Source organism: Panthera leo, chromosome B2 (genome assembly GCF_018350215.1).
Source record: "Panthera leo isolate Ple1 chromosome B2, P.leo_Ple1_pat1.1, whole genome shotgun sequence".
Classification (NCBI taxonomy): Eukaryota; Metazoa; Chordata; class Mammalia; order Carnivora; family Felidae; genus Panthera; species Panthera leo.
The window spans coordinates 96,003,105-96,018,055 of NC_056683.1; the positions used below are offsets into that span (position 1 = coordinate 96,003,105).

Sequence of the window (14,951 nt, forward strand, 5' to 3'; positions counted from 1 at the left end):
AAGAGGTGGATCCCACCATCAGTTCTGGTCCCCCTGGACTCTTCCCAGGTGACCCTTATTTTTCAGTCATCTTTAGAAGTATGTTATCTCCCGCGCTCCTGGGTGGCTCTGTTGGTTAAGCGTTCAACTTCAGCTCAGGTCATGATCTCATGGTTCAGAAGTTCAAGCCCCACATCAGGCTCTGTGCTGACAGCTCAGAGCCTGGAGATTGCTTCAGATTCTGTGTCTCTTTATTTCTCTTCTCCTCCCCTGCTTGCACTCTCTCTCTCTCTCTCTCAAAACGAAATAAACATTTAAAAAAATAATTAAAAAAAAAAAATAAAGTTGAAATCTATGGGGGAGAAAAAAAAAAGAAGTATGTTATCTCCATAATGGAAACACAGGACCAATTCTGAAAGAATAAAACAGTTAATTTGAGGTCAGGACTGAAGGTAGGGAAAAGAAAGAGGCAAATGATTATTCTGTTAGATCGCTTTGTACTTTTAAAAGAGAGTGCAAATAACTTAATTATTACTAGAACAAGATTAACAATAATTGAAACTATTTATAATAATGGAATGACCATTTATGTCTTCACAGTTAAAGGAATTAAAGAACCAACCCAATTCATTTCTGCCCTTTTGTACTTTAACAAAGGTGTGCCCTGTGTTCTCTACCTTGAGAGGCAGTCATTACGGATTATAAAGATAAATCCTAGAGCTTCCATTGGTCAGAAAGGTGATCCTAGCAATAGGATTTCAAAGTGGGAAAACAAATGAAGTGGCAGGAAAGTATCTTCCAGAAACTAAGAACTCTAGGAAGGAGCTTGACAACTGTTTTCTGGAAAACAAGGTTCTTCTTATCAGTGATGAACTGGCTGATTAGAGTCTTAAAAAAAAAAAAAAAAAAGTATACTTTCACTTGTAATCAAATTGTTGATTACACACAATTCCCCCAAACTTGCTTGCCCAAAGAAGGCCATGTTACAGCAATTCGTCAGGTTTTGAAAAAAGATCATCATGGATTATTCCGACTACTTTCTGGTCACGAGTTTAATGTGTGGTAGATACTGAGCCTAAAAAAGCCCTCTATCTTTTTGGAGCATTTCGTACTAACGTATGTATACGTCTTTTACCTCAACTTGTAGTGTCACCCACATCCTGGGCCATAGCAATAATACTGTCATGGGTCAGATAAAGTCTCAAACATTAGAGAATGAGACTTGGGCCAGGCAAACAATGTCACTAATTATTTATTTTTAGGTGTGACCAGATAACCACATTATGTGAGCAAGAAAAGGTGAAGATTTAGTGTTATCATTAAGTAAAACTTACAACAAAGTTTAATGATCGTCATAAAACGAATCTTCTTTCAAAGAAGCATGATGGCAAAACGGTTCACTATTTAAATCGGTATCTCATTGATACTGTTTTTTTTAATGCCAGAAAACAGTTTTTCTAAGTTGGAGAGTTTAAAAGAAAAAGACTTGGTGGGGCAGGAAACTGCTTTTAAGTTTCTGAGGAAATAGAATTTAAATGTTTATTGTTCTTTTTTTTTTGTTTAATGTTTTATTTATTTATTTTTTTTTCTTTTTCTTTCTTTTTTTTTTTTTTTTAAATGTTTTTATTTACTTTTGAGACAGAGAGAGACAGAGCATGAGCAGGGGAGGGGCAGAGAGAGAGGGCGACACAGAATCTGAAGCAGACTCCAGGCTCTGAGCTGTCAGCACAGAGCTGGATGCGGGGCTCAAACTCACAGACAGTGAGATCATGACCTGAGCTGAAGTCGGACGCTCAACGACTGAGCCACCCAGGTGCCCCATGTTTTATTTTTGAGAGCAAGTGTGAGCTGGGGAACGGCAGAGAGTAGGGGACAGAGGATCCGAAGTGGGCTCCTCACTGACAGCACCGAGCCCATGTGGGGCTTGAACTCACGATCCGTGAGATCATAACCTGAGCCGAAGTTGGATGCCCAACTCACTGAGCCACCCAGGTGCCCCTTAAATGTTCAGAAAAGAAAGTCTCTAGGGGTACAACTAAGAGATGTGTCAGGTATGGAGGACAGTCAGGGTGGGGGGAACAACCTATACAGAGGTGGGCCAAGGGCACCAAGGGAGCCGGGTGGTTGGGTTAGTGACATGGCATGCCATGGGAAAGTCTGTGCGTGGGGATACGGCTTGCAAACTTCACAGAAAGGCCACCTTCTGTCAGAAGTCTGTCTCAGTGTTGTGCAGTAAGAGACCTGATAATCTGTCCAACAGATATTCTCGGAGTGTCTAAAGCACTGGCACTGGTCTAGGTGGCGGGGACCTGGTAGTTAGTGCATGACCAGCTGCAAGGGTTCAGGAGTTAGCAGACTGTAAGAAGGTGTAGTTGGTAAAGTTAGGAAGAAAAAAACGTAGGCAGAAGGATAAAGAACACGAAGGGAGGAATTTCATTTTAGGGGATAGGGGGGATTGAGCACATACAGCCAGCAGGGGAGACACTGACGATTTAAGAATGGGGCCATGAAGGAGGCAGGAAGGCTACAGGCTCGAGATCTTGGAAAGGAGGAAAGAGAGGCAGAGGAAGCAAGAAAGAGGCGCTACTTGGAAGACTCTGGTGGGGAGGCAGGGAGTGAGGGCAGGCCAGGTGGTCAGAGGCGGTCCCCTCGGCCTGCTTCTCCATTGGTAATGGGGGGTATGCTTACCTCCAGAGCGTGACTGTGGGACTCAAACAAGATGGCCTGCACTTGGGGCCCTTGCTATCGCAGCCTTTACACACTTAACAAAGACTGATAGGAAGGAGAGTGCGGGTGGTTTCAGGAGCCTGAAGTGAATGAGGTTTGGAGGGGCCAACTTGCAAGTTGGGGGGACCAGCACAATGCCCAATGAATGAATTCTTACCTCTAACAAGAAACTGGGGATGGGAGGCGATGCAGAGGGGGTCGAGGGGACATTCCGAGGCCAGAGTCTTACCTAGTCAGCAGAGCCTGCACCCAGGAGACAGGCCAAGGGGAGTGATTAAAGCATGTCTTGGTGCCCCACATTTCTCCCTCAGCTGCCTGAAATTATAAGGACGTAAGAGTTAACAAATATCCCCGAAGAAGGGGCATGAAGAAAGAGTGTCAGTATTTAATACTGTAGGGTTAATGAACCAACCTGTTAGGTTTAACAAAAGCCTGCCAGGACGCTGGGAAGCGGGAACTCTGCTGAGTCTGAGTACAGAGGAAGGGCTGTCAATCAACGCTGGGGGCGGGACGCCTGAGCCAGGGAGATGAAAGGGAGGTAGGAAGGTCCCAAAGAAAGCAGAAAGGCAGGTGTGGAAACAGAAGAGTCCAGGATTACATGCCATACAAAGGAGAGCTAGGGATACTTTAGGCCCTAAGCTTCGAGGCAGTTTAGGAAGACGTTTGCCGTAAAGTTTTATACATTCCTTTATAGTCTCTCCCTGGGTTTCACCTTTCCTCCTCCCAGAACCTCACTTAGCATCCTTGTTATCCAGAGTCAGAAATGGCAGACTGGTTTTTTTTTTTTTTAAGTTTATTTATTTATTTTTAAGGGGGGGGGGGAAGAGAATGTGTGTGTGTGTGTGTGTGTGTGTGTGTGTGTGTGTGCATGAGCAGGGGAGGGACAGAGAGAGGGAGAGAGAGAGAATCCCAAGCAGCCTCCACACTGTCAGCACAGAGCCTGACACGGGCTTGAACTCACAAACCATGAGATTATAACCTGAGTAGAAATCAAGAATCAGAAGTCTAACCGACTGAGCCACTCAGAACCCCAGAAACGGCAGGCTTTTAGAGAATAAAACAAAGCTGGAAGGGACTTCATATATTCTCTCATTTAATTTTATTTGACAGATGAGGAAGTGGAGGCTCAGAGGGAAGTGACTAACTCAAGGTCACACAGCAAAGCAGCTGCTAAACCAGAATGAGAAGAGCCCTCGGGTCCTGCCTTTTGGTACCTGACCAGCTGCTTAGTAAAACCTACCGCTGTGTAAGCTCCTGCACCTCCAGAGAACACTGAGCACGGCTCCTCCTTTGTGCAAGTTAATGATTAAAACCTACTCTATCTAAAGCATCTAACCATAGTTACTAATTAAGCCAATTTCTGTGAGAAAAGACCATTTCAGACAGAAGAATGTTCACTTTTGCTAAATCTACAGGCCTTCAAATTATAGTAGCATAAACAGTAATTACAACATTTTAAGAATATTAAAAAAAAATCATAATATGATACCTTAACCTCTGTCACTCACATTTTCTCTTCATTGCATACCACATGCGGGGTCCTGATAAAACGGTTTTGTAACTTCTAGAGGGAGGAATTAAACTAAAATAACTTCACTGGATGTTTGAGTGAATGAGGTAATAAAATCTGTTTGCTGTGTTCACTGTCTCCAGATAGGGCTGTGATTATACCACATACGGAAGAAAGGTAGCTCAGTCTCAATCTAGATCATTTATGTAAACTCAGCCTTCTTGTCAACGGTGTTCTCAGATTGCATGCACGCAAACCGCAAAAATCATCTCCTATGAACCACACAGAGACAGTGTCTGATTGCAGGCCTGGGAGGTTGCCTATATTTTCTCTGTAATTGGAGGTCTGTGGTTCAAGACCAAAATTTGACATTCTGAATTAAAAAACAAAAAAAAAATAACAAAAAAAACCCCACACCAGTATATTCCCCAGAACAATGGTTCTATATCTAATACTTGTAAAAGTTAAAGGTATTCTCTATACAAAAATATTACAAATGAATACAACATACTTAAAAAAAGTTTGGTTCTTTGAAATGTGTTTGAAGAATATTTGGTCTCCCAGAAGGAAACAGAAGCCTTCCTACTACAACCAAGTTAACATTCGAGAGCATTTTAATCTCCTAACTTCGAATATTTGGCATTATGTTTTTCAGCAATTTTTCCTAAAAAAATGTTACAAAAACCATGAAGCGCCAAGTGTATCCATACTGTACTTACAAATGCAGAGACATAATTGCAAGAAGACAAAGCACGTTTTTTGTTTTTTTTTCTTAATTACTGAACGACCCTCCATTATGTCTGATTGGTCACTCGGTTTTGATCTGACAGTCCTCTCCGGCTGGCAGTGATAGTGTTTCTCTTGACACCTGCAGCTTCCAGCTTGCTCTGTCCTCTCTAGAAAGAAAACCACAGGCCACCGCCCTGGCGCCATCCCTGGCTCGGTCCAATCAATAAGGACTTATTTCCTGTCCATTTGCTGAGGTCACAGGAGCGAATCTCATTAATTATTTCTGCTACTGCGGCCTCAAGTGTGCTTCTGGCGTGACAAGTGAAAACTGCTTGACCTTTTTTTCTTCTAATTTTGTTTGTAGCAGTTCCAAAAAGAAGGCAGTATTCATTTAGCAATGTGATAAAAGGAAGGAAAAAAAATGTATTATGTTTTTAAAGTCATTAACACATTTAGTTATTTCATCATGAAAGCTCTCCCGATCACCTCATTCCCCAGTTTTTTTTCAGCTAACGAACAATAGTGCCTTTTTAATTTGGTGTCACGAAAATCTGGTCACAGCAAACACAATGTTTTCTAAAGCAGATCTGGCCTCCGAGGGAGGAAAGCTCTCCAGGGCCTCCAGTGCCTTGTTTCCATGGTAACGACACAGGTCAATAGCTGAAGTCACACCTTTGCCAGCTTTGATTGTTTCTCGCAACTGTTAAGAAACAAATGCACAATAAAAGTCAGTTTTCAAGGTACCACAACTAAATTGGGGAGGGGAGGTGGAAAACAAAGAAAGGGGGAAACAAAATAGATTCATTTTTTCTGCTGTGTTCTTTTGAGGTAAAGAGGACATCATTCCCCAATGATTCTGAGGCACTAACATTCCCTAAGGCTGCTAGGTGTCTCTGCTCCAGAGCAGCACAATAGGCTCCAATCAGCCTAATTACACCTCCTCCCTGACTCCCACCCCTTGATATCTTGAAATGTGCCCTGCTGGGGAATGGCGGTAATGAAGGCAGAGGGCATTTACATGTCTGGCATTTTGAATTCAGCAGCCTGATATTCTTATGTGAAGAAGGCTTCATTAACATCCTAGTTAGTAACTTTTTTTTTCCACCCTGTATGCTGACACAATAGTTCATGTGAAAATTCAAGAAAGACACCTAGTTTAGATCTGAACACTCCATTTTTAAAACTAAAAGCCTTTATTTGACCGGTTAGAATGAACTGAAACACCTGTTGGTAAAGAATAAACTCTTGCCAAAAACTGGAGTTGATTTCTAACCCCTCTCTTTGATGGGGAAGGACCAATAAAAGGGTTATACTTTAGAGCTGAAAAAGATTTATAATGATTTGGGCTGTCCCCTCCCCCTTCCCCAAATTCTATGTTCTCTTTCTCAATGAACACCTCTGCCTAACGCCCTAAATCAGAAGCCTGGTGGGGGGGGGTCCCCCTTCACGCCCCATTTCTGGTCAGGTACCGTGGCTGTAGCAGTGCTGCTCACCCTTGACTGAACTTTCTGGCCCTGAGAGATTGGGTGGGGCCAAGGGACAAGTTCTAGTCCATGAATTACGAACGATGCACGTCACTTCTGGGCTGCAGCATTTAACCACCCACGTGAGTCCCTCCAGAGCTTTCCCTTGGTGGATCATCCAGCCATAGCGGAAGAAGCTCCTCGTGTTGGATTACCAAGCAACCACGCCGAGCACCAACCACAGTGCCTCTCCAACCTGCACGGGACATGTAGTGTGGGCAAGAAACACATCTTTGTTGTCTGAAGCCACTGAGACTGTGAGGTTGTCTGTAGCCATCCTGACTGAAACAGCCACTAAGTCCTAGCCATTCTATGTCTTTTACAGCTCTCCAATGTACCCTCCGCTCTTCATTGTCATTGCCACTACATTAGTTTAGGCTATCATCATCTCTCGTCTGGGCTGTTTTAGGCAAACCACCTCCTAAAGAGTCCTCCTACAACCAGTTCTTTGCCCTGAACTCCATCTGTCATGCTGCCAAGGAGATCTTTATAAAATGTGAATGTGATCAGCTTAAAACCCTTCACTACCTTCTGAAAGCCTTAAGAAAAAAGAGTCCAAGCTCTTTCATGAGGCAATGGAAGTCCTTTCCTGATCTAGCTCTTGCCCAGCCAGTCCCCCCCCCCCCCCCCCCCCAGCCTCTTCTCCCTTTTATCACTATTTAGGGAAATTGTTTGCAGTAATTTTCCCGTATCTGCTCCCCACCTTCAAACTTCCCAAAGTCCACTGAAGCAGAATACACTCAGCTAGGATGAGAGCCCTAGGGAGCTAGGTGGCCCTCTTCCTTGGGGCTCCCCAAGTACCCCATGCATATCTGGAATACAGCATAATTATACGGTGTTGTACTTCAATTCTCCATTCCCATATCTATCTCTTCATTAGACTCTAAGCTTCTGCACACTGCATGTAACATAAAGTCTGCTTTATTCCTATAATCACACACAGAAGAAAACAGAGGCCCAGAGAAGCTCAGCAGCTCACCCAAGATTATAGGCGGATAGTGGCACAGTTGTGGTCAGAAGCCACGGTTTCTAATACCCAGTCCAGCGTCACTGAATACTGTACTATCCCCTCCTTCCAGGGGAGGACCCCCCTCCCCCACCACCATTTGTAGCATTTGCAGATTTTTGTGGTATAAAAACTCCCATCATGGCTGATTTCAAGCTACCAAGGGCTGTGGAATCACAGAATTCTGAAATATTTAACAATAGGCTCTGAGCTGGTAGGACTCGGCTTGTACACATGTTGGGCTGCAGGATGCTTTACCCTTGTTTTGACATGCAGCTCCTAAGAACATTCTCATACATAACTAGAATATTATTATTATAACTAGGAAAGTTAACAATATCATTATCTAATATCTAGCCCATGTGCAAATTTCCCCAATTGGCTCTAAAATGTCTTCTGTACCCTATTTTCACCCCCCCCCAAATCATGATGAATCTTGGTTTATGAATTGCATTTGTTATGACACTTTAGCATTTTCTTCCCTATGATATTACCATTTCTGAAGGACCAGGCTGTATTGTGCAATGTTTTACATTCTGCATTTCTCTGATAGCTTCATTTAGTTTGCTTTATAAACTTTATTCAGCTAGGCCCAACTGAATATTTGATGGTGACAATGAAGGGTAATTCAGATTAGGGCAAAAGAGTACCCAGGAGATATCACTGAACATTCCTCAAGCCCTAGAAGAGTTAATTTCTCTCACCAATGACTGCTGTATTTCCAATTAACACTCAAATCTTCTCTCTGCAGAGGCAGGCTTTGCATACCAAAGGACCTGATAGCTACCATGAGTAAAATGCCCATTTCATGATTCAGCAGTAATCTAATCCTTCATGGAAGGTATTACTCCTCACAGACATCTGTATACACTCCTACCAACTAAAACTAAACTATTGGCTCAAAAGTAATCCTTTAGTGGGGCACCTGGGTGGTTCAGATGGTTAAGCATCCGACTTTGTCGTGTTGGGCTCTGTGCTGACAGCTCAGAGCCTGGAGCCTGCTTCGGATTCTGTGTCTCCCTCTCTCTCTGACCCTCCCCTGCTCACACTAAGTCTCTCTCTCTCAAAAATAAATAAACATTAATAAAATTAAAAAAATTAATCCTTTAGATATAATTAATAGACCATAAATGAGACTTTTACCGTAAATTAGAATAGGCAATTGATCTATCCTGACAAAACAATCTCATCCTTTGTAAATAAATGTGACAAAAGACATATTAAACCAGAATTCCTAAACTTGGTTGACCAAAGATTCACCTGGGGAGCTTTAAAATGCAGGACCTGGGCCCCAATCCTAGAGGTGGGTTCAATAAGGCCAAAAAATACTTCTTAGGTCATTCCAACAATTAGCCAGATTTGGGACTAACTTACTTGCTGGGGTACGTATTTTGAGTGTTCTAAAATAGTTGTGTTGGGTTTATACTGTTTTAACCACACTTCCAAGTAGTCGTCTTTGCAATGATCAAATTCAACTCAGCCATCACGTACTGGGCACTGAATGGCCTAGGTATGAAGTAGGGGTGGGAGATACAGAGACAAACACAGTTGCTGCCTCCTAGGACCACCTGTCAGGGGGCTGCCCTAGGACTGAAGAAATGGAGGGGGCTGAAAGGAATACTGAGGAACCAGACCTATGGCCTTGGTTCTAATACCTGCAAGAGATAAGGCCACAATTAGGAAAATTCTTTCCACTTTTGCCCTCACCTACATTTTGACTGGGCAAATCCCCAACTAATGCATAGACAGAACTTTCCATATTAGGGTATGTCTAGAAGTGCTGGAATGCTCCCTCTGGCCTTTATGGCTTGAAACCCATTTCAGCCTCAGGAAAAGTGACACAATAAAATACAAAAAGGTGAATTACCAGTCTGCGTTTTACTTCTCTCATATAGCACTTTAGGGCACTAATATAATTAAATCTCTAATTAAGTCAACTGAATAATTGTATAAGTGCAGCATCACCTGCAATAAATTAAGTCCAAATCCCTTGCTAGAGGATCCAATTAAGGATATTAACACAGAGAGAAAAAGATGCAAAGTACTTAAAGTTAAGTGCGTTATTATTTAACATTTATTAAAGGTGTTATTAAACACCTTTCCAATGATAAATGTTGCTTTTATGAGACCCTTTTGAGAAACCATTGTATGCCTCTGAAAATTATTTGGGTCAAAAATCCTCTTAAATATTAAAGACAAGCCCCTGCCATGAGATCTAAGCAGCTTTAGCAGAATTGGACACAGCAGCCACTTCTCTCTAATGAAACCAAAGAAAAACTTTAAGACCCAGAAGAAACCCAAGCCCAATCTTATCTTCTCACCTTAGTTTGCAGGAGAAGATCTGGGATGAGATCGGTTAAGTGATGTGGACAAGAGGCACAGGCAAATTTGAGAAATGGCCTGGATTTCATTTCTGCAAATCAGAACCTTTACCCTCTATAGCACTAGAACAGATTCGGAGATAACCCCAAGTTTTCTTTTGCCCAAACAGAGTGCTTACAGAGAACAGGGATGCTAACACTTGTCTGGAACAGGGGGAGACCTTGTTCTGTAGAAACTGTAAAAGAGAGTAAGGAGTATAAGCGATATGTTAAAGGTTTTGTTTTTGTTTTTGTTTTTTTTGGTGGTTGAAAACACCTGGATAAGGATAAAAGGAAACAAATGGAAGCCATGCTCTTATGGGAAGAGACCGCATACCTCACCAAGTGAAGTGGACCACGCTTCCCTAGCAGGGATTATGAAACTGGAAGAACTGTAAGATGCTGCAGTGATAAATGTAAGGTGTACAGCTTTTGAACATTTAGTAAAACTCACATTCTAATAGTTGGTAAATTCTTGGTGAACCTGATTGATAATCTTAGGTATCAGAAGATAGAAGAAGCACATTTTGCTTAAGTATGTCAACATAATTGGATATAAAGGTGATAGAAATCTGGCACAAAAAAAAAAAAAAAAAAAGGAATGCCATCCTAGTATTAGAATCGGTGAAAGAAAGAACCAGCAGGCATGGTTTTGGACACTCAGACTATAAATCAGAAAAGCACATTTAAAAATCAGCAGGAGCGCCCAGGTGGCTCAGGTGGTTGGGCGTCCGACTTCGGCTCAGGTCATGATCTCGCAGTTCATGAGGTCGAGCCCTGCACTGGGCTCTGTGCTGACAGCTCAGAGCCTGGAGCCTGCTTCGGATTCTGTGTCTTCCTCTCTCTCTGCCCCTCCCCAGCTCATGCTCTGTCTCTCTCTCTCCCAAAAATAAGTAAACATTAAAAAGACGTAAAAAAAAAAAAAAAATTGGTGTAAAGACTGCCATGATTCCAAGAGATCATAAAGAGAAACAGCTCAAGGGTGATGAGGGCCTCTGAAAAACTAAATTTCAACAACGATCATAATTAATTATGAAAGAGATTAACATAAATGGCTACAGAATAAGCTCTCTTGGGGCTCAGATTTGAAAAGGTGTAAAAGGAGAAGCATATCGTCTCCTCCACTGCTGAGTCCCTGTTGAGCACCTGCTCTGCACAAAGGTCCACTGTGGAGATAGGATGCGATCCCTGATCTGAAGGAGCTGACAAAGGAGAGGCACAAAGCTATAAAAATTGTGTGGGAATCCACCCATAAGTCTGTATTGTCACCAAGACACTTGTCACACGTTTTTAAAGTGCCATTCCTCACAGAAACATGTTCAGACACAACCCTGTCAGAATTTGCTAAAGACTGATGGGGGTACATGGGGGAAGGAGATGATGACAAAAGTAAGGGGCATTAAAAGGTAAAGGCTGTATGTCGAATAAGAACAAGTAGGGGTGCCTGGGTGGCTCAGTTGGTTGAGCATCGACTTTGGTTCAGGTCATGATCTCACAGTTGGTGGGTTCAAGCCCTGAGTCGGACTTTGTGCTGACAGCTCAGTGCCTGGAGCTTGCTTTAGATTCTGTGTCTCCCTCCCCGCCTCCCCTCTCTCTCTCTGCCCCTCCCCTGCTCACGCTCTGTCTCTGTCTCTCAAAAATAAATAAAGATGTTGAAAAAAATTAAAGAAAAAAAAGAACAAGTATCCTCAAATAGTTGATAATGTATTATTAAGAGAAGACAGAGAAGAAAGAGAACTAAAAAATGAGTTAAAAATTGTAAAGATTAAAATAAATTCCCTGAAGAGGGGTCTTTAGGGATGAAACATGCATTCAAAAAGCCCACATGTTGTCAGGGAGCCTTGGAGGCAGCGACCATTCTGCCTTAGGTCTGGCTTCTGGTGTCGTTTGCATTTCAAGATGACCTACCACTCCCATTCCAAACATAGTATTATCGTCCAGGACAAATTATCGTGTAGCACCCCACTGAGTCTCCTCCAGTGAGAAAGCCGCTTGGTTTTCTCACTCACTTTGTCTGATGTGTCTGAGGGCACTTCCCTCCTCTGTCTTCCTCCTCACTCTGGAGACCTAGTTTCTAGTCTACGGCACCTTCACAGAGGCATCCACTCACCTCTGTCCTCTTCTTGCTTATAGTACACATAAATGTCCTTCCCAGCTACTGAAGGACTGTAAGAAATCTCAGAGATGAGAGATGCAACTGACAAATGTCTTCAAACACAGCACAAAAGAAAAAGATGAGGACAGAGTGTAGTACATCGGGAACAAAGACCAGTGAATTTATGGACAATGATGGCAAAATTCCAAAAATACGTTATCAAATAAGATGGTTTTTGAGCTCTAGAAAAAAGGCAGTGATGGTCGCAGCCCTAGGATAGGTGGGTCACAATGAGTTAGTCATTACAAAATATTCTCATTTTTCTTTTTGATATGGGCACTCACTGTTAGCTTCAGAAATAGTAAAGATAGAGTATAAGTGGGTTTTAGAAACTTAGTCCTTTGTGGATAAGACAGAGAAATGGGGTTCTGGATGAGAGTATGGTAATATAGATTCAAATATGTAAAATAACTACTAGAAAATGTTTGGTAGTATTTTGACCAGAGTATTTATTGAGTATTTATTTTGAGCAGAAAAGTTATCTCTATCATTGTACTATAGGACTCAATATTCAATTTCATCTCTTCAATAAATGGTGTTGAAAAAAAATGGAGAACCATATGCAAAAGAATGAAACTGGACCACTTTCTTATAGCACATACAAAAATAAACTCAAAATGGATTAAGGACCTAAATGTGAGGGGTGCCTATATGGCTCAATAGGTTGACCATCCTACTCTTGATTTCGGCTCAGGTCATGATCTGAGGGTAGTGGGATAGAGCCTTGTGTCAGGCTCTGTGTTGAGCATGGAGCCTGCTTACCATTCTCTCTCTCTTACCCTCTGCCCCTCTCCCCTGCTCACACACACTCTCTCTCTAAAATAATAATAATAATAATAATAATAGTAATAATAATAATAAAAGATCTAAATGTGAGACATAAAATCATAAAACTCCTAGAAGAAAACATAGGCAGTAATTTCTTTGACACAGACCTTTTTTTTCTAGATATGTCTCCTCAGACAAGGGAAACAAAAGCAAAAATAAACTACTGGGACTATACCAAAAGAAAACAGTTTTTGCACAGTGAAGAAAACCATCCATAAAACAAAAAAGCAACCTACTGAAAGGGAGAGGATATTTGCAAATATATCCAATAAGGGGTTAATATACAAAATATATAAAGAACCTATACAATTCAGCTCAAAACACCCAAATAATCTGATTAAAATTGGGCAGAGGACCTGAACAGACGTTCTTCCAAAGAAGTCAGAGAGAGAAGGACCAATACCGTATGATTTCACTTACACGTAGAATCTAAAAAACAAAACAAATAAGTAAACAAATAGCAGAAACAGACCCATAAATACAGAGAACAAAGTGATGGTTGGGAAGGATTGGGGGATGGACAAAATGGGTGAAGGGGAGTGAATGATACAGGCTTCCATTTATGCAATGTATAATGGGGGCATAGAGATAAAATGTACATCACTGGGAATATGGTCAATGGTACTGTAATAGTGTTGTATGATGACTGATGGTGGCTACATTTGTGGTGAGCACAGCATAACATATAGACTTGTCAAATTACTATCTTGTACACGTGGAATAATGTAATACTATGTGTTGACTATACTTCAATAAAAAAAGAAAAACAAAAAAACCCCTCAACTTGGTTTTCTTTCCTTTATCACAGTTCTGTGGATTATCTGAATGAAGATGGAGAAGAAATACATATTAAATTTTAATTTTCAGATGTCATGCAGCCAAGAAAGAAAGCTAACACACGGATAGCATCAAAGTCTTACTGGTTTTGACATGTTGAACCAAGACTGATACTAGTGAGGTGATATGTAATAGGGATACATGTGTATAGTTGTGCATTTAGGCTTCAAAAATTAACTGTAAAAGTGGAAGTCTCAGTTTTGGAGTGATTCATAAATAAGAGCTGAGAATCTTTGATAACCACATTTTTTACATAAGCCAAGACTGTGATACAGATGAAAAAAAAAACCAAATAAACACAAACTTCGGCAGCATCTGAAGATGTACATGTCCAAAACATGGGCAGGAATGGTCACGCTGCAGTGTTTGATGGTCAATTGATGTTTAGAAAACTATGTTCAGTCCTGGATGCCATGGCCATGTGTCAAGAGGAGCATTCAAAATAGACTGGGTTTGGGAAATCTGCGTGGCTCAGTTGGTTAAGCATCTGACTCTTGATTTTGGCCCAGGTCATGATTTCATGGTACATGAGATTGAGTCCAGCGTCAGGCCCTGCATTGACTGTGAGGAGCCTGTTGGGATTCTTTCCCTCTCTTTCTCTGCCTCTCCCAGCTCACGATCTCTATCTCTTTCAAAATAAATAAACTAAAAACAAAAAACAAAAAAAAACCCCAAAATAGACCAGGTTCAGTATTAGGATGAAGAAGTTATTTGAAAACATGTCATCTAAGGAATGTTTACCCTGGAGGAAAGAATTAAAGGAGATGAAAGCCATCTTCAAATATCTAAAGCAATTAAATGGAAGATGGGGCAGTCCTGTTCTATATTCTTCAGGACCCAGAACAAAGAGCAACAAGGTGAAATTTCTAGGAAGCAGATTTCAATTACAAATAAGAGAGAGCTTTCAAATAACTAGAGTTGTCTAACAACAGAAGAATTATTTTTGACAAGGTGTGAGCCCCCTGTTTTTGGAAGTCCTCAGCAACTGGATGACCACATCAGAGAAAGTATGAATAAAATTCTCAGGAGACATGGCAGGTGGGACAAGGCTGCCTCCGAAGTCCCACCCAACACAAGGATTTTAGCTGATAGTGCTTCAGTTGAAAAGTCTTCCCAACTTCTGAGTGGCAAGAACTGGTACAAAAGGAAAAGCTACGATGAAAACCTTTCTCTAGTATGATAAACATTATGCTAAACAAACTGCAAACAACAGAAAATGCATACCTTTTTACTTAGAACCATAAATTATTTGCAAAAGTCTACAGAAAAAAAAATCTACTGATTTTAATTAAGTATC

At 41.4% G+C, this 14,951-nt stretch overlaps 1 protein-coding gene across 3 annotated transcripts in view; it reads right to left on the reverse strand.

Moving 5' to 3' along the window:
- PDSS2 (decaprenyl diphosphate synthase subunit 2) overlaps positions 1 to 14,951 on the reverse strand; it is a 289,871-nt gene that overhangs the window by 27,521 nt on the left and 247,399 nt on the right. For 2 of the 3 annotated variants that reach the window (XM_042939483.1, XM_042939480.1), the window contains one exon: positions 3,674 to 5,645. The exons of the other annotated variant lie outside the window; for it this stretch is intronic. In XM_042939483.1, coding sequence (XP_042795417.1) covers positions 5,487 to 5,645 — 159 coding nt within the window. In that variant the 3' untranslated portion in view covers positions 3,674 to 5,486. Of the gene's footprint in view, positions 1 to 3,673; positions 5,646 to 14,951 lie in introns of those variants that run through there. 3 annotated transcript variants of the gene reach the window in all.